The 26125-nt window shown below is 36.2% G+C and overlaps 1 protein-coding gene across 2 annotated transcripts in view; it reads right to left on the bottom strand.

Moving 5' to 3' along the window:
- The window catches only part of DICER1 (dicer 1, ribonuclease III), a 41469-nt gene that overhangs the window by 13524 nt on the left and 1820 nt on the right, over positions 1 to 26125 (bottom strand). For both annotated transcript variants that reach the window (XM_026046975.1, XM_026046983.1), the window contains exons 3-21: positions 22618 to 22810; positions 21002 to 21164; positions 20454 to 20584; positions 18367 to 18501; positions 17671 to 17831; positions 16490 to 16658; positions 14987 to 15459; positions 11426 to 11558; positions 10723 to 10965; positions 10470 to 10624; positions 8407 to 8539; positions 7879 to 7954; positions 6616 to 6755; positions 4910 to 5089; positions 3882 to 4095; positions 2495 to 2648; positions 677 to 859; positions 293 to 398; positions 13 to 188 (exon numbers count right to left, since the gene is read on the bottom strand). In XM_026046975.1, coding sequence (XP_025902760.1) covers positions 13 to 188; positions 293 to 398; positions 677 to 859; positions 2495 to 2648; positions 3882 to 4095; positions 4910 to 5089; positions 6616 to 6755; positions 7879 to 7954; positions 8407 to 8539; positions 10470 to 10624; positions 10723 to 10965; positions 11426 to 11558; positions 14987 to 15459; positions 16490 to 16658; positions 17671 to 17831; positions 18367 to 18501; positions 20454 to 20584; positions 21002 to 21164; positions 22618 to 22761 — 3269 coding nt within the window. In that variant the 5' untranslated portion in view covers positions 22762 to 22810. The remainder of the gene's footprint in view (positions 1 to 12; positions 189 to 292; positions 399 to 676; positions 860 to 2494; positions 2649 to 3881; positions 4096 to 4909; positions 5090 to 6615; positions 6756 to 7878; positions 7955 to 8406; positions 8540 to 10469; positions 10625 to 10722; positions 10966 to 11425; positions 11559 to 14986; positions 15460 to 16489; positions 16659 to 17670; positions 17832 to 18366; positions 18502 to 20453; positions 20585 to 21001; positions 21165 to 22617; positions 22811 to 26125) is intronic.

The following is a 26125-nucleotide window of genomic DNA, read 5'->3' as shown; positions in this document are numbered from 1 at the left end:
AAAAATACATACCTGAAATCTGCAGGAAGAGATTTAACCCCTACACCAGCATCAGTGGCTGTTTGAGCCCTTAGTTCTTCTGCTGTCAACAGGCAGTGCAGGCGATAAAGGATGCTGGGGAGGCAAACTGCTTTTCTCCACAGTGATGCTGGAATAGGATGAATAGCACAGAGCTCTGGAACCAGTATCTGGGGTGGAATAGGGAAAAGGTGAGAAGAGAATTTTACTTTTGAAGGTAGACTTCATAACACTGTTAGAAGTACTTAATTCAAATAGTTTCTCTCTGTTTTACCTGCTTATTCTGCAGACTTTCCCATTTTGCTTTTCTCTTCTCAGCACTGCTCAGTGGAAGTGCTTTCCCCTTCTGGTTCAAATGGCGAGGAGTCAAAAGATTAAGTCTAAGAACAGGTATAAGTATTTTAATATAAACGTATAAAAAATTAAGAATAGCTTAAACTTTCTGAAGGACAGATTATTCTGAGCACTCATCCTTAACAACATGACAAACTAGCTACCTATGGAAAAAGAGGGACTCTCACCTTAGAGCTGTTACGATACAACCTCCTCTAAAAATCAGTAGTTATTTTGTAAAATAAAGTCTCCAGCTTTATCACTTTATATCAAAACAAATAAAACTGTTTGTTGTCAAACTACAAACACCAAGCAAGACTGTTACCTTGAAGATGTGTGGTCCACATCCAGCAGTGGCTGGTTGAGATTGGTCAGGTCAAGATTATACTTTGTTTTATAATATTCAGCAAAAGTTTCATATTCAGGAGAAGGGAATTTACTGAGTGGAGTAAGATCAGTGTATACATCAGCTACATAGAATCGATGAGGCTGATCAAAATTTCGATACCTAAACAAAAACAGAGTAACATGTGTTACATCCTTAGAACAAAACCTCTATCATTTCACTGCAGTGCAGTTAACGTAGTCAAGATGCTTAACCACTACATAATTCACTGAATTTTTAAGAAAACAAATAGCAAATCAGATAATAAGTGAAGTTCATGTTGTAGAATAAGGAAAAATAAAGTCAAGCAATACTCAATGCAGTTTACTGTGCTGAGATATTTAAATAAATGATTCATGTTCTCAAAATCTAATATATAGTCAAGTTCTGGACAAGCACCTCAGAACAATGCTGCAAGTGATAGTTTATTAATTCTAAATTTCTAGCCATTAAAGTCTGACCTCCTCAGGTACTAGAATTGGCAGAAATGAAGTTCTACCTTACACTAAAACTGTACAACCTAATTTCTAAACTGGCATTTTAAGCTAAGTCACCCTCCAAATAAAGTTAAAACAGAAAACTCCAATTCCTTATTAGGTAAGTTTACAAGCCTCCTAAGGAGGCTAAAACAGTGCAATTCTCTAGGAGGATGCAAAACTTGGAAGGGGGTGGGAGAAAAGGTAAAGGCAAACTGCTGCAACATATTTATCACTGTTAGTCACACTAATTGGGTACTAGAAGGAAAAACATTAACGGGGGGAAAAAAAAGAGAAATTGGGAAATAATCATAAAAATGCAGCCTGATAAAGTTTGACGGCAAGATTAAATTATGAGACAGAAGAGAACCTAACATTAAAGAGAGTCCTTTCATACCTGATTTCCAAGATACCCTCACATACAAAAACCTGTTGCTGTTTGCTTATCTGTACAAAGTTTGCATTGTTTAAATCCGTGTGTCTTCTGCTAACCTTGGTGGCTCTGAAGAAGTTTCCCTTTTCCTACCTTTGAACCTGACTACAGTTTGCTGGTTAAAACTAGTAACTGTTAATTTAAAGCATCAGAACAGTCACAAACATGCAGTAACATAATAAACAGAGATGTCAGAGTATGTGTAACAAGACTGAAATTTGTCAAGTACTTTATAGGTGTAATTTGCTGACTGATGCACTAAATTCTTATTAGATCTGGAAACTCTTCTATATAAAGTTTTCTTTCTAAATACCATTCAACAGAAAGATTCTTTCAGGCTTAAGTCTTAAATGATCTTTTGCACGTGCTATTTTTTCCAGCCACCAAACAGCATGCTTCCTTTGGCAAGACTTTGCTGTGAATAAGCAGTAACCAGAGAACAGGACACCCACTCAATCTCCCAAGTTAAAATTAGTTTCAGCAAGCCAGTTGGTAGTGCTGAAGCCACACAACTTTTTCATAAGAATACTCATTAAAGTATGTGCACTCTAATGCTTCAAAAAAAAAAAAAAAAAAAAGAAAGGGAAGGAGTCTTGTGAGGTCTACACATGTTGGCTAAGACCCTCTGTATGAAGAAATATCTACTGTTAAAAGTAACAAAAACAACAAGAACAAAAACACAACCTTCCTCCAAATATGAAGAGATAGGTTGGTGTCTTATCTATTTTAAGAATGCTTCTTCCAAGCAAAAAAAGTGCTTTCACATGTTGTGAACACTGACATCCCATTATGACAGTATTTCTATAACATGTACAGACTTAAGGTCATACTACATTGGAAGGTACTCACCTTGGAATGATAACTGCATCCTGGTAATCTTCTAATTTGAAAATAAAAGGCATGTCTTTTGTATACTGTGTGCTGGGAATGCCTGTACGCGCTTCAGATTTTTCAATGTCTTCCATAAACTTAAAGTCAATGTCCAAAGTGCTGGAGTCATCAACTTAAAAAGAAAGTGCATAATTCAGTTAGTCAGGAACGTGTTTTCCCAGGAAGAAGTTTTCTGGAAATTTGTGAATTACTTTTTTTTCCCCTCATTCTGTACAAGAATTCCATTGCTTTCATTTCACAGATTCACAGAATATTTAAGGTTGGAAGGGACCTCTACAGATCATCTAGTCCAACCTTCCTGCTCAAGCAGGCACACCTAGAGCATGTGGCACAGGGTGGCATCCAGGCGGGTTTTGAAGACCTCCAGAGTAGGAGACTCCACAACCTCCTTGGGCAGCCTGTTCCACTGCTCTGTCACCCTAACAGTAAAGAAGTTGCTCCTCACCTGGAGACGGAACTTCTTGTGTTTCAGCTTGTGGCCATTACCCCTCGTCCTGTCGCTGGCCACCAGTGAAAACAGCCTGTCCCCTTCCTCCCTGCATTCTCCCTTCCTGAACTTATACATATTAATCATATCCCCTCTGAGCCGTCTCTTCTCCAGAGAAAACAGGCCCAGCTCACTCAGCCTCTCTTCATACGAGAGATGTTCCATTCCCTTAATCATCCTGGTTGCCCTTCTCTGGACCCTCTCCAGAAGCTCCACGTCCCTCCTATACTGGGGTGCCCAGAACTGCACACAGTACTCCAGGTGCGGCCTCACCAGAGCTGAGTAGAGGGGCAGAATCACCTCCCTCGACCTGCTAGCAACACTCCTCCTGATGCAGGCCAGGATCCCATTGGCCTTCTTGGCCACGAGGGCACACTGCTGACTCATGGTTAACTTGGTGTCAACCAGGACTCCCAGGTCCCTCTCCGTGGAGGTGTTTTCCAGCAGGTCGACCCCTAATCTGTACTGATGCCTGGGGTTATTCCTCCCCAGGTGCAGGACCCTGCATTTGTCCTTATTGAACCTCATGAGGTTCCTCTCTGCCCAACTCTCCAGCCTGTCCAGGTCCCTCTGGAGGACACTTCACTTATTTCATCCATCCCTCAAAGGTGTCAGAAGAAATTGTTTTTTTTTTGCTCACATATTATTGATTTTGGATTCTTGTTCAGTCAGCTGAAGTCTACTACAAGTCAGCTTGTGGCAGTAGTTGCAACTAATTTGGAACGTGAAAGCAAAATTATAACAAACGAATCTTGCCACATATAATATCATTTCTAGAGCTAGTATCGTCAATGTAACATAAGCATTAACAAAGCTTTTGTTAAGGGAACTCGGAGTAAGAACAAAGTCTGTTCTTACCAACGTTAAGAGGTAGAACACAATAGGCTGAATCAGCTTCTGTGGGTTTGAACTCTAGTGCAGGTTTCTCAAGACGAAGAATATGTGAAAAAATGTACTGGTGGAGCCGTGTTATCAACTCAAGCATTTGCAGAGACAAAGTAAAACCAGATTTCTTTAGCTCAATAGATATTGTAACCTCTCCAGAGCGAGTATACACAGGAAAGTGAGGAATCTAAGTAAGAAAAAGAAACAAACAAATGAAATCAAGCAAAAACACTCCATAATGGATTCCTCTACGGAGTACGAAATGTTTAGTTCAGATACGGTAAATGAAAATCTAAACATGCAAAGACCAATGCTGTCACATGCTATCAAAATGGTCCTGAAGAACAATAATTCTGAAGCTTTTTCTTTTTCAGATAATATAAAATGTACTTTGAAATACTGTCTTTAGCTGACCCTCATCTAAAGGAAAAAAAAATCTTTCTAAAAGAAGGTATAGAATTAAAACAGGTATAGAATTTCCACTTCTTCCTCACAGCAGTTCTGAAGTCTGACAGTTCTTCCCCTCTTGGTTAAGGCAACACACCTTTTGTGTGTATTTTTAAAGTCATGAGCGGTGATCCCATGGTTAAGATTCTTAGGGTTCTGTAGCCGCATTCTTGAGACCTCTTTCAAAACAGAGCTCTCAGATCTTCCCATGCACCAGCCTAACTAAACTTTCCTGGAGATCTCTGATGCTAGGAAGTGCTAATGGGAGTGTGCTGGTTTTGGTAGCAACAGCTGAAATCATTTTTGGTACTCATTTCACTTATGCTTCCTCTGAAAGCTCTGTAGAAACAGAATGGCTTGTTCCATCCCTAAAGACATAACATAGTGATATTTCATACTTTTACTCATTTTACGGCAGGTACTTAATAAAAGCTGCACTTATCACAATATGGTCATTACAATCCATCATTTTAGGGGAGAAGAGTAATGGGGCAGGGAGCAGAAAGAACAAGTTGCACGGCATGCAGGGTAAGGGAAGGAGCTGGACTCATCACCTGAGGTATAGGTTTGGCTGTCAATATTCCAAAACATCTTGTTGTATCTTCTGGAGGGTACAGCTTTCGCCTCCTGAAGTTGAGCTCATCAGGTAAAGGAGTAGTTAACACCATTCCTATCACATACAGGTAACAAGGCTGATCAGGTTTGGGATAACTATCCCTCAAACATTCTGGAATCTAGAATTAAGAGGGGAAAAAAACCCAGAATTTTATCAGCAAAATTTACCTAAACATTATTCCTTGAACAAGCCTTCTTATGCTTATTAGGAAAGGTGCTACTAAGCATGAGGAAAAAAAAATGAAAAAGAAAAGGTGCAGCAATAAGAAAGTTAATAAAGAATTAAGTAAAATTGATTGGTCAGTGGCCCCATCTGGCTTGGGTACAGTGAGATCTCACTGAATAGTAGCATTAAAGGGAACTTGGTCCTCGCTGAATTTGCTTTTCACCGCTTCATCCATGCTCTGTTAAAAACTCAAGTCTAACAGTAGAACAGACGTAACTTCACCATTAATAAAACTTAAATTTGGATACCAATTTTCACATTTTGCCAGTATGCCAGTAACTTTGAAGCATTCCTTCATGTTCAAGCTCTTTAAATCTCAGCAGAAAGGGTGGGCAAAGTCATTCATCAAAAACAAAAAGAAAAAAAAAACAAAACAACACTTCAACACCACCAACATCCCCCCTCCAGTCCCTTCCTAAAATACACAGTTCTTATGAAATTGCGTTTTGTGTTGGGTAGAAATTCATTAGGTCTTTAAAATGATTCTTCTGTTTATCTGAAAATATGTTGATACAGTCCTCGATTTCAGAGTTATATCGTGACAAAACTGTGGCCTTGGCTTAATGGAAAATTATCCTTAGTTTAGCAGCTATATTAAGCTCAAGAGGATCTTGTAGATCCTTTTCCAGATGCTAGAAGCTACAACAAAAAACAAACTAAAATAATTCTTGGATCCTGTAGAAAAATATATTGCAAGAGAAAGATGCATCATCACTTACCAAATCCACTCCTCTGAATGAGACACACTAAAACATTGAGAGTATCCCATTTCAAAAAACCCCAACTACTGACAAGAAGCACCCAGAAATGCCAAAAACTCATTTGATCAAAAAGGGATCAAATTAAATCAACTATCCAAAACCAAAAAATGAGTGCAAATTCTGCACTGACACTATGGCAATTAACTTGACCCCTGAGCCTGTCCACCGAACTTATAACAACTTATTCCTCTAGAAAGCTAGTATTTTTTCTTTGCTCTAGTATATTTACCAGAAAGGTGAGTTACCAGAAATTTTTAAATAGATTAATAATGCAGGACCTTATTTTTGCAGGTATAGCTGGAAGAAGGAAAACTAGGAAAATACAGTCAATAAGCTTTACTAGAAGTATCTCCTCTTTTATTTCAAGGTTAGTTTCACCTTACAGGTCTACACAACTTCTTACTCCCACGCTTGTTCATGCTCTTAAAACGAGCCAACCATTTCTTTGAACTACAGATTTAGGGAAAACATGTTCCCATAAACTCATTCAGGAAATACCACAAGCTTCCATATAGTTAATTACACAAACATTTTTACTGTAAATGTGATATTCATCTTAACGATTACATATCATATAAGACAGAGTTGGCAATTTTGTATTCTTGTTACTAGACAAAGTCTTAGACTAGAGAGGTAGAGAGCACAAAGTGATACTAACAGCTTTAGGGTAGCACTGTCTTCTTTTTGTAGAGCCTGGCCTTCCTGGAACACTGGTTTCTTCTTCATCGTGTAAATCAAGCTCCTCCTCATACTTAACTGTTTCTTTCCCAACTGGCATCAAATGATCATCCAGTTCACCTGAGTAAAAGGGCAAACAGAAATAACATAATGAACATACAAACCCTGGTCTCTTCAAAGGTTACACAGTAGTTCAGTAAAACAATTTTTTTTCCTCATATGCTTATAGAAGCAAAGTTTTATAACTAAGAGTTGCAATAGATTAGTTTAATTATTTGCTTAATTTAATTAATTTAATTATTGTTTTATTATTCTCTTCCTAAATTCTGAATTTGTGTGCAGCAAGAACAATTTTATAGTAGAATTCCCTCGGAAGTTTCAATTAAAATTTGAACTATACAGAGAAAATATCAAAGAAAAATCAACCAAGAAAAACTAACCAACAACCAAAATACTTCATTAAAATGACTCACACAGTTACTGCAATAAAAGAGAAACAATTTTATTTTGGTATCATTCTAGAAAGGGCAATGCTACTGTTGAATGTGCACTCTGAACTCCGAGTTAAGATGTTACAGGATTATTCTCAGATACTCATATTCCAGTAGGAATCGAATGATCAAAAGGCTTACTCATCAGAAAGTCTTTTGGTTGTTGCTGTTTAAAGATATACAAATATCTTTGTATTGCTTCAAAGCATCCATAATAATATGAGACGCTCTTAAATACAATCTACAGTAAAGATTATCTCTGGTATTTTTATTACAGACAAGACAGCTGAAATAATTCTGAAGTGTTCTATTTTTATACTACAACTTATGATTATACAGAGAACATACTAAATTTAAGGATCTGTATTTTAGAGTCTGTTTTGTTACAGCTCACTTCAATTTTTTTTTTTTTTTTTTTTTATTTTTCTGGCTGCAACATGTATTTCCTAATCTAAAGCCATGACCCGCTGGCGAAAAAGATCTTTTTCCCCTTTGTTATGTACATTCCACATCAAAATCTGTTTTCAGATACAGTTACATTCACCATTTAAGGCAATGTACATTCAATAAAACTATTTTACCACCAAGCTAGTTAAATTTATTACACGACCACATAGCAAAACATGGTGAAACAGGATATTAGGAATTTCTAATAGCTGAAAGAGTAACATATCCCTAGCTTCCAAATACTATTCAGTTTCTCAGTTACAAATAGTTCGTGACTAAAGAGATCTTGCTTTCCAAGCTCTTACCAATTTTGTGCAGTTTTTCACAGCAAATAAGAGCTACAACTCTCTCTGCCAGTCTTGCACAACTCATTGGAGGACCCTATAAACATTTAAACATTGCGTAAAGTTTTGATTGAATAGTATATTAATTACTAGGCATTACACAAGTAGTTTAACATCCATATTATATAAGCAAAATTGTCAATATAATGCTTTACAAAGATACTTTGACTAACATTATTTTTCTGTGGAAACTGCAACTACAAGTTTCTGAACTCTGCATAATATTGACCATAGAGCAATAAAGCACATTCTTACAGCTCACAGCTGGGCAAGAAATCTAACTATTTATGCCTTTAGAATAAACAATAACTGTTGAAAAGCAGATTACAATAGAGAAACAGCAATCTGAAAACAGTTATGGAGAACAATGTACAAAAACAGAAAGCAATTTTCATTAGCAGCACTGCAGAAAAGCAAATTCTTAACAAAGCACACATCTAAACAAATATATACACCCATTTTCACTCTCTTCCTTCCCCAAATACCTACAACAATTGAGGCTCGAAGAGGTGAGTTGATTGGCAGGTAGAGAGTAGAGTAGAAGGTGTGATCAGGTAGTTCTCGTGTTTTACACTTGGGAGCTAGGTGAGTAAACGGATCGCTCGGTAATCTAGCGCAGTACCTAAATCAACAAAAGATTTTCCAAATCAATACTTTCACACTGAAATTGGAAGATATTACACAGAGAATTTTGTCTTACTTTTGTGAAACTACAGGCTCTTTTGGCCTTCAGTTTCCAAATATTACTATTTAATAAAGCAGAATAATTAAAATCATGGAGTAATTTAATTAGAATGGACTCTTGGGAGTTCAACCCCCTACTCAAAGCAGGGCTAACTTCAAAGTCAGACAAGGCTGCTCAAAGCTCTGGCCAATCAAGTTGTATATATTGTTAAGGATGGAGGTTCCAGGCAACCTCGTTCAGGGTGCAATTACTCATTAATTATAAGGAATAACATTCACTGACTGGAATGTCCCTAGCTACAACTTGCATCTGTTGTCTCCTGCCCTTCCTACCATGCAAAGCTAGTTTTGTCCTCTGAAGCTTAGGGTGGCAATTATAGCACCCTTAGCTATTTCTTCTCCACACTGAATAAACCAGGTCCCTCGACTACTCTTCATAGACCACGTGCTCCAGCCCTCTTTGTGATCCTCATCTGGACTATTTCCAGTTTCTCAGTACTCCTTTTATCCCTACGAAGCCCTAAACTGGACACTGTTTGTATGAGCCGGATGCAGCATCGTGAATGCTGAGTGAAGGGGAATAATTTTCAACCTGTGGCTATACTAAATCACAAAGATTATAAATATTTTCTTAGTGCGTGGCTATGTTGCTGGCTCATCTTCAGTGAGGAGACCTCCAAGTCTTTTTCTACAAAGCTGATCTCTAGGCAGCTGTTGCCAAGCCTGTAGTGATGCACAGGGCTATTGAGGTGCCAGATTCTAGTTTATTGTTGACCCATTTCTTCAGTTTGACATGACTCCCCTCTGTAGGACAGCCTGGCCCTCCGCTGTAGCAACAGCTCCCCCAGTAAGTTTGCATCAAAGCCACATCTGCTGAGGATATGCTCTGTGCTACTACACAGTTCGCTGATGAGGAAGTTAAGCTCTCCTGGCCCACAGGGAATGCTGCTCATATCCAGCTGCCGGCTAGACTTTGTGTGGGTTATTACTACACCTTTTAAGTCCCACTGACTGCCAAGCTTTATTTACTATGCAGACCATCCAACTGGTCTGCCTCCCATCACCTGAGCTACAAGGGTGTTACAGGAGATGTCATCAAAACCTTCAAAGTCAAGTAAATGATATTCATTGCTCTTCCCCTGTTCACAGAATGGAGTACTTCATCAAAGGAAGCAAATGAGTTGGTATGGCAAAAATTGCCTGTAATAAAATGGCTAGTTGTTTGCAAACACCTTCTTGTCCTTTATGTGCCTGGAAATAGTTTCCATGAGGACTTAGTCCATAAAACTCCAAAGGAATGAGATAAAGTAGATCACTTTGTAGCTCTCTGGATCCTTTTCCTTTCCTGAAAGCATTTACCTTTCCCTATCTCTCAGGACCTACAATTGCCATGACCTTACAAAGATGATATTGGCCAGTCCCCTCAGAAGTATCCCATTCAGTCTCATTAACTTGAATATGTTCAGTTTACTTTTCTTTTTATTTTGCTTTTAAACAAGACAACAGTTTGCTATTACAAATGTGAATATCAGAATTGGAGAACTTCATCTGTAATAAGCTACGTAACTTATTATTTTCAAGTTAGTTTGGCAAAAGCAACAAAATCTTACTACTTGTTTTAAAGTTATATATTTTCAGAAGTCTGTATTACTATATTAATCATCAGAATTAGAACCTTTGCAGAATAAAGTCACGCAATTCAAACTATCCCTTTTAAATCCTTGTCACAATTCTCTTGGAGACAGAAAATTTTGCCCAGACTTCTAAGGGGAAGTATATACAGTACCTACACTACCATGTCCTGACAGACTGAGAGACTTTTTCTTCGAAGACAAGAAGTAGAAGGAAAAAGTGAATATGCCTCCTACCTATTTATGTGTCCAATAGCAGTGTTAATTGTAACTCTCGGACTGTTCTCATCTGGCCTCAGAATGTACGGTGGAAATACATCATCATCATCAACGATGGGTTCAGTTTCAGTTTCACTGGTATCAACAGATTTTGAGCATTTGTTTCTCAGGATCTTAGTGTTTTAAAAAAAGAACATAGAAGGGTTATTTTTTCCTATTAAAAACAAAGCTACTATAAGATATAAACAGGTACATTACTCAAGCTTCATACCTTCTCAATTGCTTTGTATGTCTTAAGATCTTCCTCAAAGCTTTTGATTTTGTCTGTGTCTGCTAACATGATGTAATTGGAAATTGGTGCTCTAGCTCTTCCTTTTGACTGCACATAGGAACGGTATTCTGTGGGCAAATCAAAACGCACCACCAAGTTGCATTTTGGTATGTCAACACCCTCTTCTACAATGCTAGTAGCAATAAGTAAGTTGGTCTCATGTGCTCGAAATTTTCTAAGAACCTGCAAAAGTAATTGAAAGAATAATCTGCAAAAGTAATTGAGAGATTAATCTGACACCTCTTTGCATCATGCAGTTGATTAACAACTAGTAAAACATACAGAAACAGTTCAGACGTTCTAAACGCTTGCCTAAATATGCTCTTATAAATGCATATGATTTTCTGTATAATATTCCTGTATCACTGTTAATCCAATGGAGGAAAAAAAAGTTACATGCTAGATGATCTGACAAGACCAGCACTATTTTACAAGCAGCTTTATTTCTGTCTCTTAGTGCAATGTGACAGTAACTTCTCTAACTATCTGTTATTTTATAAAAGGACATCTATATCTTAAGCAGGCATGTTTGTTACACCCAGGGTAATCCAATGACTGGACTTCCAATGACTGCTCCAGACTTTGCCAGTAGAGAGATGTTCTGCAGGTAGTGCTAACTTCAATTATGCTTTACTGAAGTTACCTCTTCCTGTTTTCTGAATTCAACTTCCATCTGCTTGTTACGAGGCTGATTCTTGCCAATGCCATGTCCAGTTATAAAATTGCTGCTGATATAAGCCAGTTCTGGATCTTGTTTGCCAGCTTCTTTTATCAACCTAAAAGTATTTTATAAATTACACAGGACAGAAAATGAAAAATAACCTTTTGCTTGTAAGATATAAAAGGAAAAAAAAAGCACACCAATTAAATGTTTTGTCAATAAATAGTAAATATAAATAAACTGTTTTCTGTGTTTACTAAAAATACTAGTTTCTAGAGAAAACTTTGTTAAAAATAACAAAAAAACAGAATGCATTCATATGTGGTATGTGTGCAGGCAACACAAACATTTTAGACTTAGCATGGAAAAAGATATTGTTAAAAGCAGAAATATTTTTCAACCAAGACATTAATTTGAGGTTTCCAGCTAATCAAAATCCTATTCAAGACAGATGCAAGTTAACATCATTTTCAGTAAATGTTGGCTCAGCTGCTTTAGTAGAAAAATCTTTTAATTTGGTCCTCAAAAAATATGCTTCTCCAGTACGACGTATTAAATTATGTTAAAGTGTTTAAATTTTCAAGTTAAGAATAACAGTTTAAAATATATGTTCTATTCAGATATGTTAATGACAAATATTGTTGGTCTCTTTCTAAAAACTGATCTCAGCCCATTTCAGGTATAAGGTTTTAATTAACCCAAATGTATCTACAGTGCGTGCATTTAATCCAAGTCTTTTAACGAGGAACAGTAAACAGAGGTTAGGGTTGTTCATGCTTTCATTCTACTCCCCTGCAACTTTCTTTAGGTGACAGAAGTAGGAAAGGTTCCTGGGATGCTTTGAATTCTCTGACTAATCAGAGATTGCTTACATAATCAGAGTCCGCATAAATGCCTAATGTAACCAAATTGTTTATGTTGTAGCATCCTTAACTGATTTGTTTCCAGCAGGGACAGTATTGGTATCTTTCAATTGTAAGAGGTTTATGAGCAGCAGAGCCGGGAGGAATCAAGGAGTCATACATTTAAAAAACAAACAAACAAACAAACAAACAAACAAACAAAAAAAAACCCTGCATCCCCTGCACCTCTCTCAACAGCCACCCTCGGCACAGTCATCTCGTTATCAGCAGGTCCTCCTCACATCCCCGGGACAACCTGCTGCCCTCTAACAACAACTCACACTCCTACCCCTCACGTCCCCCAGACTGGGCTGTGCAGAAGACGATGGCACTACAAAAGATGCTGCCAAGCAGAAGGGCACGAGCCAAGTCCTCCCCTTCCTCCACTGGAGCACGACTGCAGTCTCTCTTCTACCTGCTCAAACAATTTTAAGGACATTCACCTAAAACACCTTGAAGATTTTTAACCTTTCCTTTGAAACTGAAATGGCTGAGGGAACCAGCAAGAGAAGGAGGCAATGGCAATAACTGTTCTCAGGAGAACAGACCGAAAGGATCCTCCTGTATTACAATATATGAGTTTTCTTAGTTCAAAGGCTTTATATTTCCCTGTGCAATCCAGGCATTTAGAGACACATACAAGGTAAGTATGGGTTGCACCTGAACAAAATACTTAAGCTTTTATTTTATCTTTCCACATGGCATTTCTGTCAAGTCACAACTCCAGCTTGGGTACCTGATGAAGTTTGAAGCAGCTAATCTGGGGCATCTACCATACGTGCAGTGGTTCCAATTACTTCAAAAGAAATTCCTACTCATTTCTCCCATATGGCCTAACACACATGTGTTACCTTTCTAAGCTACCATAAACTACAGACATCGTGAAGTGGGATATCGAATCACTAGCAGAAAGATAATGAAGAGGCTCAGGATACCTCTGCTTTAAAGTTAGTTCTACACAACAATCCATGCTGGGTTGTGCTACACACGGAAACTTGAGTAGTTTTCATATATTCTTTCCATCCCATCTCGTGGCTCTCTTATTTGCAAAGCCTTTCTACTCGTTCAGCATCTATAGCTGCAAGCGAGAATTAAAAGCCTCAGTCTTAACGAGCCAACAGGGAGGGTCTCCAGTGAAGGTCCTCAGCCTTGTCAAACAGCGCTGGTCTGCTGGTCACCCAGGAATCCTTAAACTAAAGGAGCATTTTGCAAATTTGCTGGAGAGCTGGAGAATAATTTTTTTTTTTTTTTTTTTTTTTTTTTTGCTGTCCACAACATGTTTCATAGTGCCTAGAACTTAAAGATGGCACCAACTGGTTATCTATGCCATTTAGAAATCATATTCTCTGTCAAGTTCAACAGCATTGAACAGCATATGATAAACATTGGGTATAAATTACAGTTTTCAAGAACACAATCAGAAAACTGAAAGGGTTTGAATCAAAAAAACAACATGTGACAAAAAATATCTTTACAATTCTGGTCTCTAGGGTGGCAAAAGACTCAGTTCAGTACAAATTTATCAGAATCTATTAATATTTTTTGGAAGTTGCTAAGACCACAGATTCATTTTACTGAAAGGTTTAATTTGCATTATATAGTATGTTACTGTAAATATACTTTTAATAGTATTAAAAATAAAAGAAAAAGGAATTTCATTAAAAAGTAAATTCTGATGAACAAAGAATACTGTATGCACTCAAAGGAGCAATTTGTTCAGGCAAAAGCTAACAGCAGAAATGGTCAGATTCAGGGCTCGCTGATGGCAGAAACTACCTGGAGTGCAGTAAACAAGTCACACAGGACACGATGCAGCCAAAAAAAGATACATATATATATATATTATATATATAAAATCAAACATGCTACGGTTTGTGGCAAATGGCATTTAACAAAAAAAGGTGTGTGTTTGTATATATGTATATATAGCTAGCACAAATCACATTGAAGAAAATAATTCAAAAAATCTGGTAAGGAAGCAAGTAATGCAAACTGTGTCTTGGCCTATATTTCAGGGATCGTATTTTTCTTGTTTCAGACTATAAGAGTACTTAACGTTTTACTCAAAAGTTTTACGGAATAGGTGTTTTATAAATAATCACTGTTAAAATAGTACTAGTAAATCTTAAAAGGAGGTTTTTATGCAACATAAATTTGATCTTCTTTAAACTCTGATCATAAAATAATTTCATTTAGTAAGGTATGGATAAACATTTCAAAAATTTTGTACTTTATGTTAAAAAATCCAATATGATAAATATTAATTCATGACAAATTAGTTCATAATAAATATTACTTTAAAGAGCAATTACAGCAAATCAGCATATGTCCACTCTACAGGTCAAATACAACATTTTGTATATTGTCTGGAAAAGAAATAAAATTACAACGCAAGGTCCAAAAGCCAGCTACTGAATACATTTTTAAAAGTACCTAAGAATCCCAAATGCACATAGTCAATATTTCACTTTTTATTATTCCTCCTTTAGGCAAATGCACTATGACTTTCTAAACCAACTTTTAAACAGTTCTAAAATATACGACTCAGTCCTCTAGAAAGCCACACTCAGCAGCCTGCACATGAACGTGCAAGCTGCAACTTTCTGCTTAAAAAAGAAATGTTTAAACAAAGAAGATTTACCTATTTAGGACAACTGCTGTGTATCTTCTTTCCACAAAAATAATTCCACACAAAATATTAGTAAAAGGAGATGGGAAATTAGTCTCCGGCTTCTCTTTCTCCTCAATTTCTTCATCCTCATCATCATCTTCAGAATCGCTCCAAGACACGTAATTATCCTGATTCCTATTGTTATACCATTCAACACTTTCAAACTGCTGCCGCTCGTATGGTTTATATTTGCGCAAGATTTCAAGCAGCTTTATTACTTTTGGGGTCACAAATTTCAGGTCAAGTGAGGCAGGTGAGAAGTGCTCTTCACAGAGTGCATGTATTTTCCTTAGGAAAGTGTCTGTAAACAATAAAAATTTCCTGTGCAGCTCCTCTTGTTCGTGTTTGATATACTTCTGTAGCTCTCTCACCATCATTCCAGCTACCTTATCTGCACACCAGGGTCCCAGAACAACCAACACAGCTCGACAGTCTGACAGTATCTACAATAAAAGATTTCAAGTATCAGTTCAAAGAGTCTATTTAACTACTCATTTTAGACTGTGATTTTGTTTTTCATTTTTAGCATCAACATTATGATTAATTTATCATAAAAACCTTTAGAAATCAGCTTTTGTCATTCAGTAGACTTTGGAACTTGTTGCTGATGAAGAAACATCTCGAGTTTTTTGTTACGAAATTATCACAACTTGCTACTTTGTACACTCCTGTGTTGCAACAAAAGCCACTTTAATTACTATTTTGCACTCTGATGGAATTAACAATTATCTTAAGGTAAATTTCAAATGACAAAACCAAAATAACTCAAAAGATTAGCAGAAAATGCTCTTCCTAGTTATTAACATTAAAGCTAGTAACAATTCCAATAATCATAATAAACATTTAAGGACAGTTTTACTTTGCTATTTGTTATTGACACTTGCCATGGTTTCAAAATATCTAACTAGGAAGTTGTGTAGTTGCTGAAGATTAATCTTGGTAAGTGCAGCCTCTCATAGGAAAAAACAAATGGTGTTGGTTATATTCTTCTCATTAAGATAAACTGTGGAAACTGCAAGGCTTTAGCTGGAATAAGCTGGAATTCTTTATTTTAAAAACAATTAGGTATAACATCTCTGAATAATTCCTTTGGTATCATTTCCTCTTCTGTACTGAATTATTCAAGTATCACTGGGGGTCACAATGATGTCAAATTCTTGACCTTGGAAATAAGCCCCAACAACGTAAGAGTATAGAATTATTTCACTGCCTTAAGCATGAACAAAGAATTCTCAAATCAAATGAAGTTCTCATGTAGGAATCAAACAGTTAATATTCAAGACCCACTCATATTTAGGAAAAGTCCTGTACCATTAATGGAGAAAAAAAAAAAGTTAGAAGATGCTCCCTCCTCCCACAGATCCTCCAGGCTGGCTGGCTTGAAAAGCGTTTCAGTAATTTAACATATACCACGAAGTAAAACAATGGCAAAGATTTCAATTCCTCTGGTTTTGCATATAGCTGAATGCTTACCTGCTTAGAAATTAATGTAGAATCTCTCTCTTTTGAATGTACAGATATGTTGCAGTCATTTAGAAAGGTAAGTGCTTCATCCAATTCCTTTAACAGTCCTCCATACAGCCCACTTTTGTCAGTATATGGTCCACAGTCTACAACAATCTCACATGGCTGAGAAGTATATCTTAATTGAGGGCAAACATCAAGTCAAATACAGCTTTTGTAAGCCAGTTACTTTTGGCTTCTTATTTTACAGCAAATAGTAAGGACAATAAGAAGTAGACTCAAGTACATAACACCTTCACTTACACAAGTGACTCTTCTTAAATGACAGAGCTATGAGAGCAAAATTCTTAAAATAACTTCCACACGTTCAGAAAAAAATATATATTTTAAAGAACTCCTCTAGAGCAAGAACAATCATCTTTGCATTAGATGAAGACCACACAATGCAATCTAGCTGGTGTGAGAAAACATGCAACATTAATTACTCAATGTTAATTGTTTCTCTATAGCCAATAATCACAATTATGACAACTTGTACTAATTTTAACATTATCCACAGCGTTCTACACAGGAAAGAAAAAAAGACCACTTTCTGTAGTATTTCAGCATTGCTTTTGCTGTTGTTTCTCATTCTCCAATGTACTTCATTAGCTTCTAAACAACAAGCTACTCATTAAAGAAAGAAGCTTTAGAGTATTATGAATATCTTTTGCTATAGGTCCTACAACATTTTTCTAAATTAGTAAGATTATGGTATATACTGGAAATGGACTCTAATTTACTCTTCAACCATAAGACAGTCAATCTTACAAGATTGAAAATCTGATGAAATCTGAATATGAAGATACGAAGGGTTTTTTTTTTTGTTTTGTTTTGGTTTTTCTCCTCTTCTTTTTCTCTCCCTTCGCTCTTCCCTCCCTCTCTTTCCCCACTAAGACTATGTAGAAGTTCTGAAGATTTCAATGTCAGGCAGCCTTCATACTTGCAACCTTAAAGAAAGCAAAACCTCAATTCTGGTTACTCAGAAAGTTTAACAGTTGGCCTTCCTTCCCCAGCCCCAGTAAAAGTGACAGCATCACATACGTGCAAATTTTCGTAAGACTTCTTACTTCTTCTAGTGATTTCTTTCTCTAATGTATCCAAAAATGAAAGAGAGGTATCAAATTAACCAAAGTTATATTAAAACATACCTGTCCAAGACCACCAGATCAGTGGCAGTTTCAGCATTGCTCTTCAAGATTTTCTCCAGTTTCTGGATCTTCTCCTCTAATTCAGCAGGGTCACATTTCCCATTTAAAATGGAAGCTGTTAATCCCAGGATTCGAGGACATGACGGACAATCCTCACAGATCTGTGTAGTCAACAGTTAAAAGTACAGTTATCTTCTGCTGTTCAGCAAGCTTACCATCCAGCTAGCAGATTGCAAATCTAGATACTTAAGAGCTGAAAACTATTATATCAAGAGCAGATTCTAGACAAGGAAGCAAACTTGGATCTTTCAAAGTTACAAACATATCTAGAAAACAATATTTTAAAAATAATAATAATAAAAATAGTACTTTCCATTCCCAACCTCTAGCCATCTATCAAATATTTTTTATCAATGAACTTTGAAAAATACCCCAAGCCTGTTTGGCTTCTGTGTTCTATCAGGTGTTTCTATAAATCACCACTTTAAAGACCTGATAACAATGCTTTTCTCATAACATCTCTGAAATGTGAATTCATTACAGTAAATTTTCAATATCAGAATATGCTAAAATACAGCTCCATGTATGTTGTTCTCTGTAGCAAAGCTGGCTAAATCATCTCCCACTCATTCACCCCTCCCTTCTGAGTCACGCTCCTTAACCAGCTGTTGCAGCAGCCACACAGTGGCAACCTACCTTCATAATTTCACGATACGGGTGGTCCTGGATTGCAAGATGGCACTCATCAAACACCAAAAGATTAATGTTTGACAGGGATAAATATTCATTTCTTAAAACAGTCAGAGCAACATGACATGTCATAACTAGAACCTATGCAAAATGAAAACAAGGAAAAGAAAAGTCAATATATAACGTGTACAAGCCATCTTTGGTGACTATATGAAGAAAAGCTCTTCAAGTCTTGCTAAATAGCCCTAGCCGACACCAACTCCTCCTATTCATCAACCCACACCACCCTGGAACAAAAGAGAAGAACATATTTGCTACTCCAGGGTTACACACACTTCAGTAAGTAATCTGGCTGAAGGTAAGAACAACAGAAGTAAATCTTGCCTCCAGTCACATGCCTAGAAAAAAATGAATATAACAGATAATATTGGACTCCAGCCAAACTACACAGAGCAGATCTTATAGAACGCAAAAACAGCTGATATCCCCCTAAACAATCTCATCATTGTGTCTCTGGCAAGAAAATTCTTCATGAACTCATAAGCTACTTGCAACTGCAGCAGAAAAGCAGTGTTTTATCACCAAAAAAGTATTTAGCAAAAGATTGCCACTTCTTGAGTCCATTTCTTGGTGATATCTTGGACACAAATAGCTCCTATGTGCAAGTGTCTTTCTCACTAAAATTTAGTTAAAAAAGTGAAACATAAAAGCAGTAAAGACAACACTAAGATAAATGATAACAAAAATTTCAGAAACTACATCCTTTAATGCAAAATTATTGATCTAAATCTATACATTTTTAAAACTGCATTTAATCTTCTAAGAAGATCGCAAAGATTTTTCTAGAAAGTTTAAATGGCTACTATTTAAAGACAGCATCATTTTAACGTCACAATTTTTTAGCAATGCTTTCGGTAGGTAAGTCAGAAAGGCGTATCATGCAATACAGTTGAAGGTAAATTAGTCTAGCTCATCTTATTTCTCAGACTTTGGAGCTTGTGATCCATTATCAGGGAATTCCTTTAAATATGGACACCACAATTAGGCCCCAATTATGAATTCTAACATCTAAAGATGAAGTAACTGATAAGAAAAATGAGTAAATGAATGGGATAAAGTCTCATCTAAAATAGGCTTTTAAAAAAAGTTTATTTTTCTTGAAACATCTTTAACCAAAGCATTTGGAGAAGTTACTTTAGAGAATAAATATTCTGCCCTAATATCCTAAAAAAAAAAAAAAAAAACTATCGGATGATTCAGTGCTGTATTATCTTCTTGCTATTGTTCAGGTATCTCGGAGTGCTCAGTTCTGGTTTTCCAGAATTCCTTTTAGAATTAATTATATATTATTAATACCTTAGTCTAATGATTTAAAAGACGAAGAGATTAGCATGTGATTATAACACATGAAGTGAGGTTGAGTTTCTTGGTAAGATTATCCAGTGTTTTATGCTGGTGCTGTACTTCACTAACTGTAATAGCCTGTTCATTTGATGGAATTGTTCAGAGATTTATTTATGGGCCTCTGTCAACATTGCACACACACAATGCACACACACAAACCCTACAGATTTCAAAAATCTAAGAGTTTTACCCTGACATTAGTGCAAGATACTTAACGTAGATGTTGGAAATAGATTGCAACAGATAGGGACAAACATTACTCAGGAAAAACTTGTTCTGGAAGTAAATGACTTTCCATATGAAAAGAATGATACAGAAATAACTTTTCCAAAAAGATAGAAATAAAAGACATGTCAAGGAGATAATACACTGCTTCCCCAGGGAGCATTCAACTTTATAATCTTTTACTCAGTATTCAGTATGATACTTATTATCCAGTATTAAACATCATGTAATACCTTTCAAAGTACATTGTGCACACTGAAAATTCCTTCTGCAAGCAGAATTAAAGGTAGCTTTTTAAACATGACTTTTAAGTATATGTATATGAGTTTTTGAGGCAAAACATCATGTTTATGCTGAAAAGTCTATTATGAGGAATGTTTAGCTAAAATTGTAAAGAAATTATCACTTCTGATCAAGACTTAGTTTATATTTTTTATGCTTACAGTCTATGCTTAGAATATTACYTGATGTTTAGAGAATTCCTGACTCCATTTCTCTTTTGTCCATGATTCAGTTATCTCTAAACTTGAATATTCTCCCACTTTAAGATCTGAATGTGTCCTGACAGCTGACACTTGTTGAGCAACTTGATTTGCTAAATTAAAATTAAAAAAGAAAAAAAAATGCCCTTCATCACAAACTGGCAACATCTCATAAGCATTAAATCTTAAGATATCCATCATATTATAGTGTTTCACAATATGACCTTTAGGCTATGACAGTATTAAATGAGGGATATAAAGCAGTATTTGTACAGCTACAGTAAGAAAACAGATTTTTGATTAAACGGTACCTCACATTTAATAACTTAATCTAAAACAATTTAATTAAATGGGTTATAGGCAAGGGACAAAACTTATTACTTTCCACATTCAGCTTAACATACATCTATGCCATTTGTGCACTATACACAGAATTTTCATCTAAAATTAATTTACATGACATGTATTAAGAAGTACTCCATTAAGATGTGTCAATACATTTGGGAACTTGGTACATTTTCTGCTCTTACCTGAGTTGACCAAGAACACAGTTCTCTTTCCATTTTTGTTGAAATCTCCCCTGATCTGATAGGACAGCTCTTTAGTGAGTAGTACTGCAATAAAAGTCTTCCCTGAGCCAGTGTTTAAACAGACTATTGTATTATGATCCAAAGCTGCTTCAAGCAGTTCAACCTAGGTTTAAGAGTAACAATCTCATTACTTCCAGCAGTACAGTAAAAATAGCTGACCAAAAAAAGACATCACAGAAATGGTACACGAGCTCTAGACATGTCAGTAGTATCTGCAGAGATCTTTCCAGTGACACAGAACGAATACTGCATTATCACAGTCATTTAAAAATATTAATATATGATATGTAGCCTGACTTCTAATGCTAAATTCCCCTAGTATTAGAATTTGCTGCTATTTTAAATAACTTTTTAGCTATATCTTTTAAAACTAATGTTGCTATATAAGCTGTCCAAAGAACCATTTATTTATTCCGCAGAAATATTAGCTTAAGGTGATATGTTCTTTTTGGTAGTACTGACCAACCACTAGCTTTCAGGCACCTCATTGGAAAACAGAAGTAAAATTCTAGAACCTAAGAAACAAATTTCTTAAATAAAAAAAATCAGATAGGCCTGTCAGGGTTTGGCATTACTAATCTGCTTAGACTAACACATGTACTAAAAGAAAGACTAAGTCTGTGCACAACAAGATCAGATAGAGAAGGATGTATCATGATTGTGTGTAATGCAACCTAGAAACTGAGTAATGTTTACTACATTTGTCCTCCAGTGTTTTCAAGACAGCAGTAACCTTAACTCTGTTCAGTTCAATAAAATAGATTGTGAAAAAGGAGTGGTGGATATTAATAAAGTTTGATGCAACCAAGCAAGGGGAAGAGATGACAAAATTACCTCTCAAAAGGTGGAGCCATGAGAGCCATTTGAACATTTGAGCACAACCTGTGCTGCTCCGGCTATTCCGGTTCTTTCCTCTCCCTACCTTAAGTACGCTGATGTTGCTACAGAATTGTGCACCAGCTGGGCCAGCACTCCACCTGCGCTGTGCTCACCAGCAAGGGGACAGAACTGTGACAAGAGCTCCGTGGCCAAAACTGCTTGTTGGTAGCAGCTATCAGACAGCAGTCGTGGGAGGCAAGAGCAGCCATCCTGCTTCCAAGTCCCTAAGTTAACTGAGCCTTCTGGTAGCTAAATTCATTCACAGTAGTCTAATGCACTGCATACACTAGAAAATGGCAAGAACTTACTTTGTTCTGGATATCTTTGTGATAGTTAGTCAAACATGGGATAGGATGCATTTGAAAATAAATGTTTCAAATATAGAAAAATCGCTTGAAGTCATGTATTCACAGAAATTAATACAAGTCATTGCTCCCTAAGCCCTCCCTCATAGATGATTTGTTTATTTGAGAAAAAAAAATCTATTTTGAAGCATGCTGTGATCTCTGTTGGTCAGCAGTAAGTCAGCACCGCTACACATCTAATAACTGAAGTAGGAACACCACACTGGAAATTACTTAATAAAAATTACACCTAAGCATGAAAAACTATCTTCTGAAGACAAATATCTATGTTTGTTTTCTGAAGCATTAGCATACCAGTATTATCATTGGTACCTGATATTTTCTTGGCGTGTAAATGTTATCATGAATTGCTTCTTGTTGCCATGGCAGTCCAAAAAACGGACCCATCGGGGAAGAAGCAGGGGTCATGAGCTGCAGTCCTGCCATGCTGAGGGATTGCAAAGCAGGGCTCTTCATTCATTCATCCAGTGTTTCTTTCATTGCATTTTTGTTCCAGCACAGCTTACTATGAGAAGTAAGAGAAACAGTAACAGCTGTATTAGTACAGTATTAAAGAAGCTTTCTTAATGTATAACCAAAATTAAAAGTGCTAAATCTTGCCTTAACACGTACCTTACTTTAACCACACAAGCACTTTCCTCACATAAAACAGATGAGAATAAGTCAAATACACATACAATAAAATCTGGAGAACCCTTTCTAATGCTACTTTTTCTTCTTTGCAAATCAGATAACACACCTAGCCAAATCAACATTTCTAATTGCTAATTTTACCAAAATTCCCAAATGCAGTCTATATTCATTTTAACATAAATCTCAGAAGAACTTGCCATGATTTCAAAGTTAAATATTCACTAGAAATACATAAGGAGAGCTAAATACTATTCTATATGTTCTATTATGCTATTCAGAAAAGTAATTGGTTAAGCGTACCACAAAAGAAAAACTCAGGCTGAGGGAAATATGAAATAGTATCTAGTAGAGAACATTAACTACTGAATGATGCTGCAAAAGAGTACAAATAAATCAGTTGTGATTAAAAAAAGAAAAAAAGAAACTGTACGTCAAGATGAAACACTGATGTAATATTAAACCATTATGGGAAACCTGAACAAAAGCTGTCAATTCTCCCCAGCTTTCCCCTTCAAGTCCACAACATAAGAAAGAGAAAGCAACAGATTGAATTACATGATCCTTCCTTTTGTAGATTTATACAGTTACTTTACAGAAAGCAATGAGATAAAACTGTAGCTCAATGGATCCCAATGGATCTCCCCATCTGATTTTTTTTTCAGTTGTTTTTGAACGAATCTCCAAACTCCTCCAAATCTTACAAGTGCTTCCCATTCACTTTTTTAGCTGAAACCTGAGCTACTGTTTGAGCTGTGGCTTTTAGAGAATCTAAACAGACAAATTTAATCAGTAGGACATTGCTTTACATCGTTACAAAGCAAAAATGCATGGGTATCATTACTGTATGGTGGCCCAGGTAAAAACATTCACCTCCCTAAACTGTTAATGCTGCTTTCTGCTGTGCTGAAGTTTCCTAGCCCTGGCCTTTGTTTGTACTGGAGATATATAAGATCTGACATGACCAATGTCAACGTTATTATAGAAGGAAGCCAGAATAATGAAGTAATTGCTTCATTTTAAGTCTCTGTTTCAAGAGTATGGAAAAATATCAAGTTCTTTCATTAAAAGGAAAATAGTACAGGACAATCTATAAAGAGAAAAAAATCCACTTGAAAAGCAAGCTTTAAATTGAAAACATTTGAGATACAAATACTTGTATTCAATTTCTATGGACAGAAATCAACTGAATCATGAAACTATTTAAAAAGGAAGCAGAAAAAGGTCTTGCTAATTCACCGTGAGGAACAAATACCTGCTAAGGAGTTTCACCTTTATCTGCTGCATTATTTTGGAAACTGGGAGAAGGATTGCTAAGGTCAAATTTGGAGTGAGAAAGGAGGGTTTTTTGTTTTGTTTTTTAAAATCAAAGACAAGAAATAATTCTCATGTAACTGCTATGCTAGGCCACTAAAGCTGAACAAAGCAGAACAGTGTCTGACCTTATCCTACTAAAATACTGTTTAATTTTATGCTCACAAAGGATGAGAATTTAAAAGCAAAGGACATAATCTGATGCTCTTAACATGCACATTGAGGAGGACAGTGAGTTGCAAACTTAGCTTGAAACTAACCCCTGTTTTACCATTTAAAGAAATATTTCAGAAGGGCACAAGGGTGCAAATATACAATAAGCAATAGCAGCTTCTTGCAGGTTTCAGTCAATCTGAAATTGTTGTGGATCTTTCCATCACATGATGATACCAAAGTAGAACGTGTTGTCCCCTCACCGTGCAAAACAAGGACTACACTAAGGAATGCATTAAGGAACACAAGCCAAATCAAGCAGGGCACTTGCATGGAAAAGAACATCTGGATCTAGTCCTGCTCCAAGGACTTTTAGAAACTTTTGGAGACTGATGCTGCGAAGAAAATGGAGAAGGAACTACAGACCAAAAGAAACATCAAATTTTCAAATGCAGTTTGCTTGCACAGGATACATTATAATCATATAAGGGTAATCAAAACTGTAACTTCAAATGCCAACACAAATTTATTACTTTCAAATGCCCTAAAAGTTGCTAACATTCATCTAAGAATTCTACCTGACCTTATCCTGGCGAGGCAAATATTATTCCTGATGCTGAAGGTTTATCTTCGTCCAGGAATTTTTACTTAATGCTCTAGAAACAACTTCAGCATCAGAGAAAGAGAGTGAATTTCAGATGTGAGGAAGAGAGAAAGAAAAAGTAAATATTACTCCTGTATCTTTAGTTTTCCTAGACAAAAAAGAAACTGAACACCAAATATTTTTTGTTCAAAAAAATAGCACAGAAACAAGCAAAAAAGCTCATTTTTGTGGAAATAGCTTATTTTTTCCCCATTCCTTTAGTAGACAATATCTAGGATACTTTGAAAATTAAGTATTGAAATTTTTGCTCCCAAATCAAAATTCACAGGTCGTAACAGATGTCATTTTTTAACCAGAAAGTATAAAGTATGGAAAACTTTTTTTTACCTTTATCCTTGAAAGCCATTTACAAATGTATTACCTACCAGAAGTTCTAATATTTGGTCTTCCAATAGTAAATAAAGAAAATTCAAAGATTTAAATCTTTTTCCTTTCAAGCAGTGCAAACAGAGCACAACTAAGAACCTGTGTGGGGCTTCTTTCATTAACAGTATGCTGCAGTTATCTATCTCCATTGCAATGCTCATCTTGTGCTACAAGAATTGTATTTGCTGCAAGTTGATTTTACCAGAACAGTCCAAAAGCACAATCAACACACAAGTCTCTAGCAGCACATCAAAAGGTGGCAAAAATTACCTTTTTTTTTTTTTTGGTAAAAGTTTTATTACAGGACTTAAAGTCTACATTGAGGTTCTATTTACTCTTTATTTTATGAAGTTCTATTGTAACTAACCTAGTTCCATCAGACAGAACTGATGAGAGACAGCTTACACCAACAAAATTACGCTGCTTATGTTGAACCACTTCTTAAAGCAAAATAGCTATTAACACTACACAATAGCATAAAATAGCCTGCGATAAGGCATTTGCCACTACTGAAATAAAATAATAAATGCATTAGTCTTTTCACATGTCTATATATTGGTCCCAGTACTTAAGGCAAAACAATCTGATAATGTTTCTTCCTTAGCAAACAGGGACATATTGCCAGATTCTCGAACAAATTGCATTTCATTTCTTTAAACCTTGTGTATAAGCATCTTCACAAGTCTAACTATA

This window comes from Nothoprocta perdicaria, unplaced genomic scaffold (assembly GCF_003342845.1).
Source record: "Nothoprocta perdicaria isolate Ctin4 unplaced genomic scaffold, notPer1 scaffold_108, whole genome shotgun sequence".
NCBI lineage: Eukaryota > Metazoa > Chordata > Aves > Tinamiformes > Tinamidae > Nothoprocta > Nothoprocta perdicaria.
This window is presented reverse-complemented; position numbering and strand designations above follow the sequence as displayed.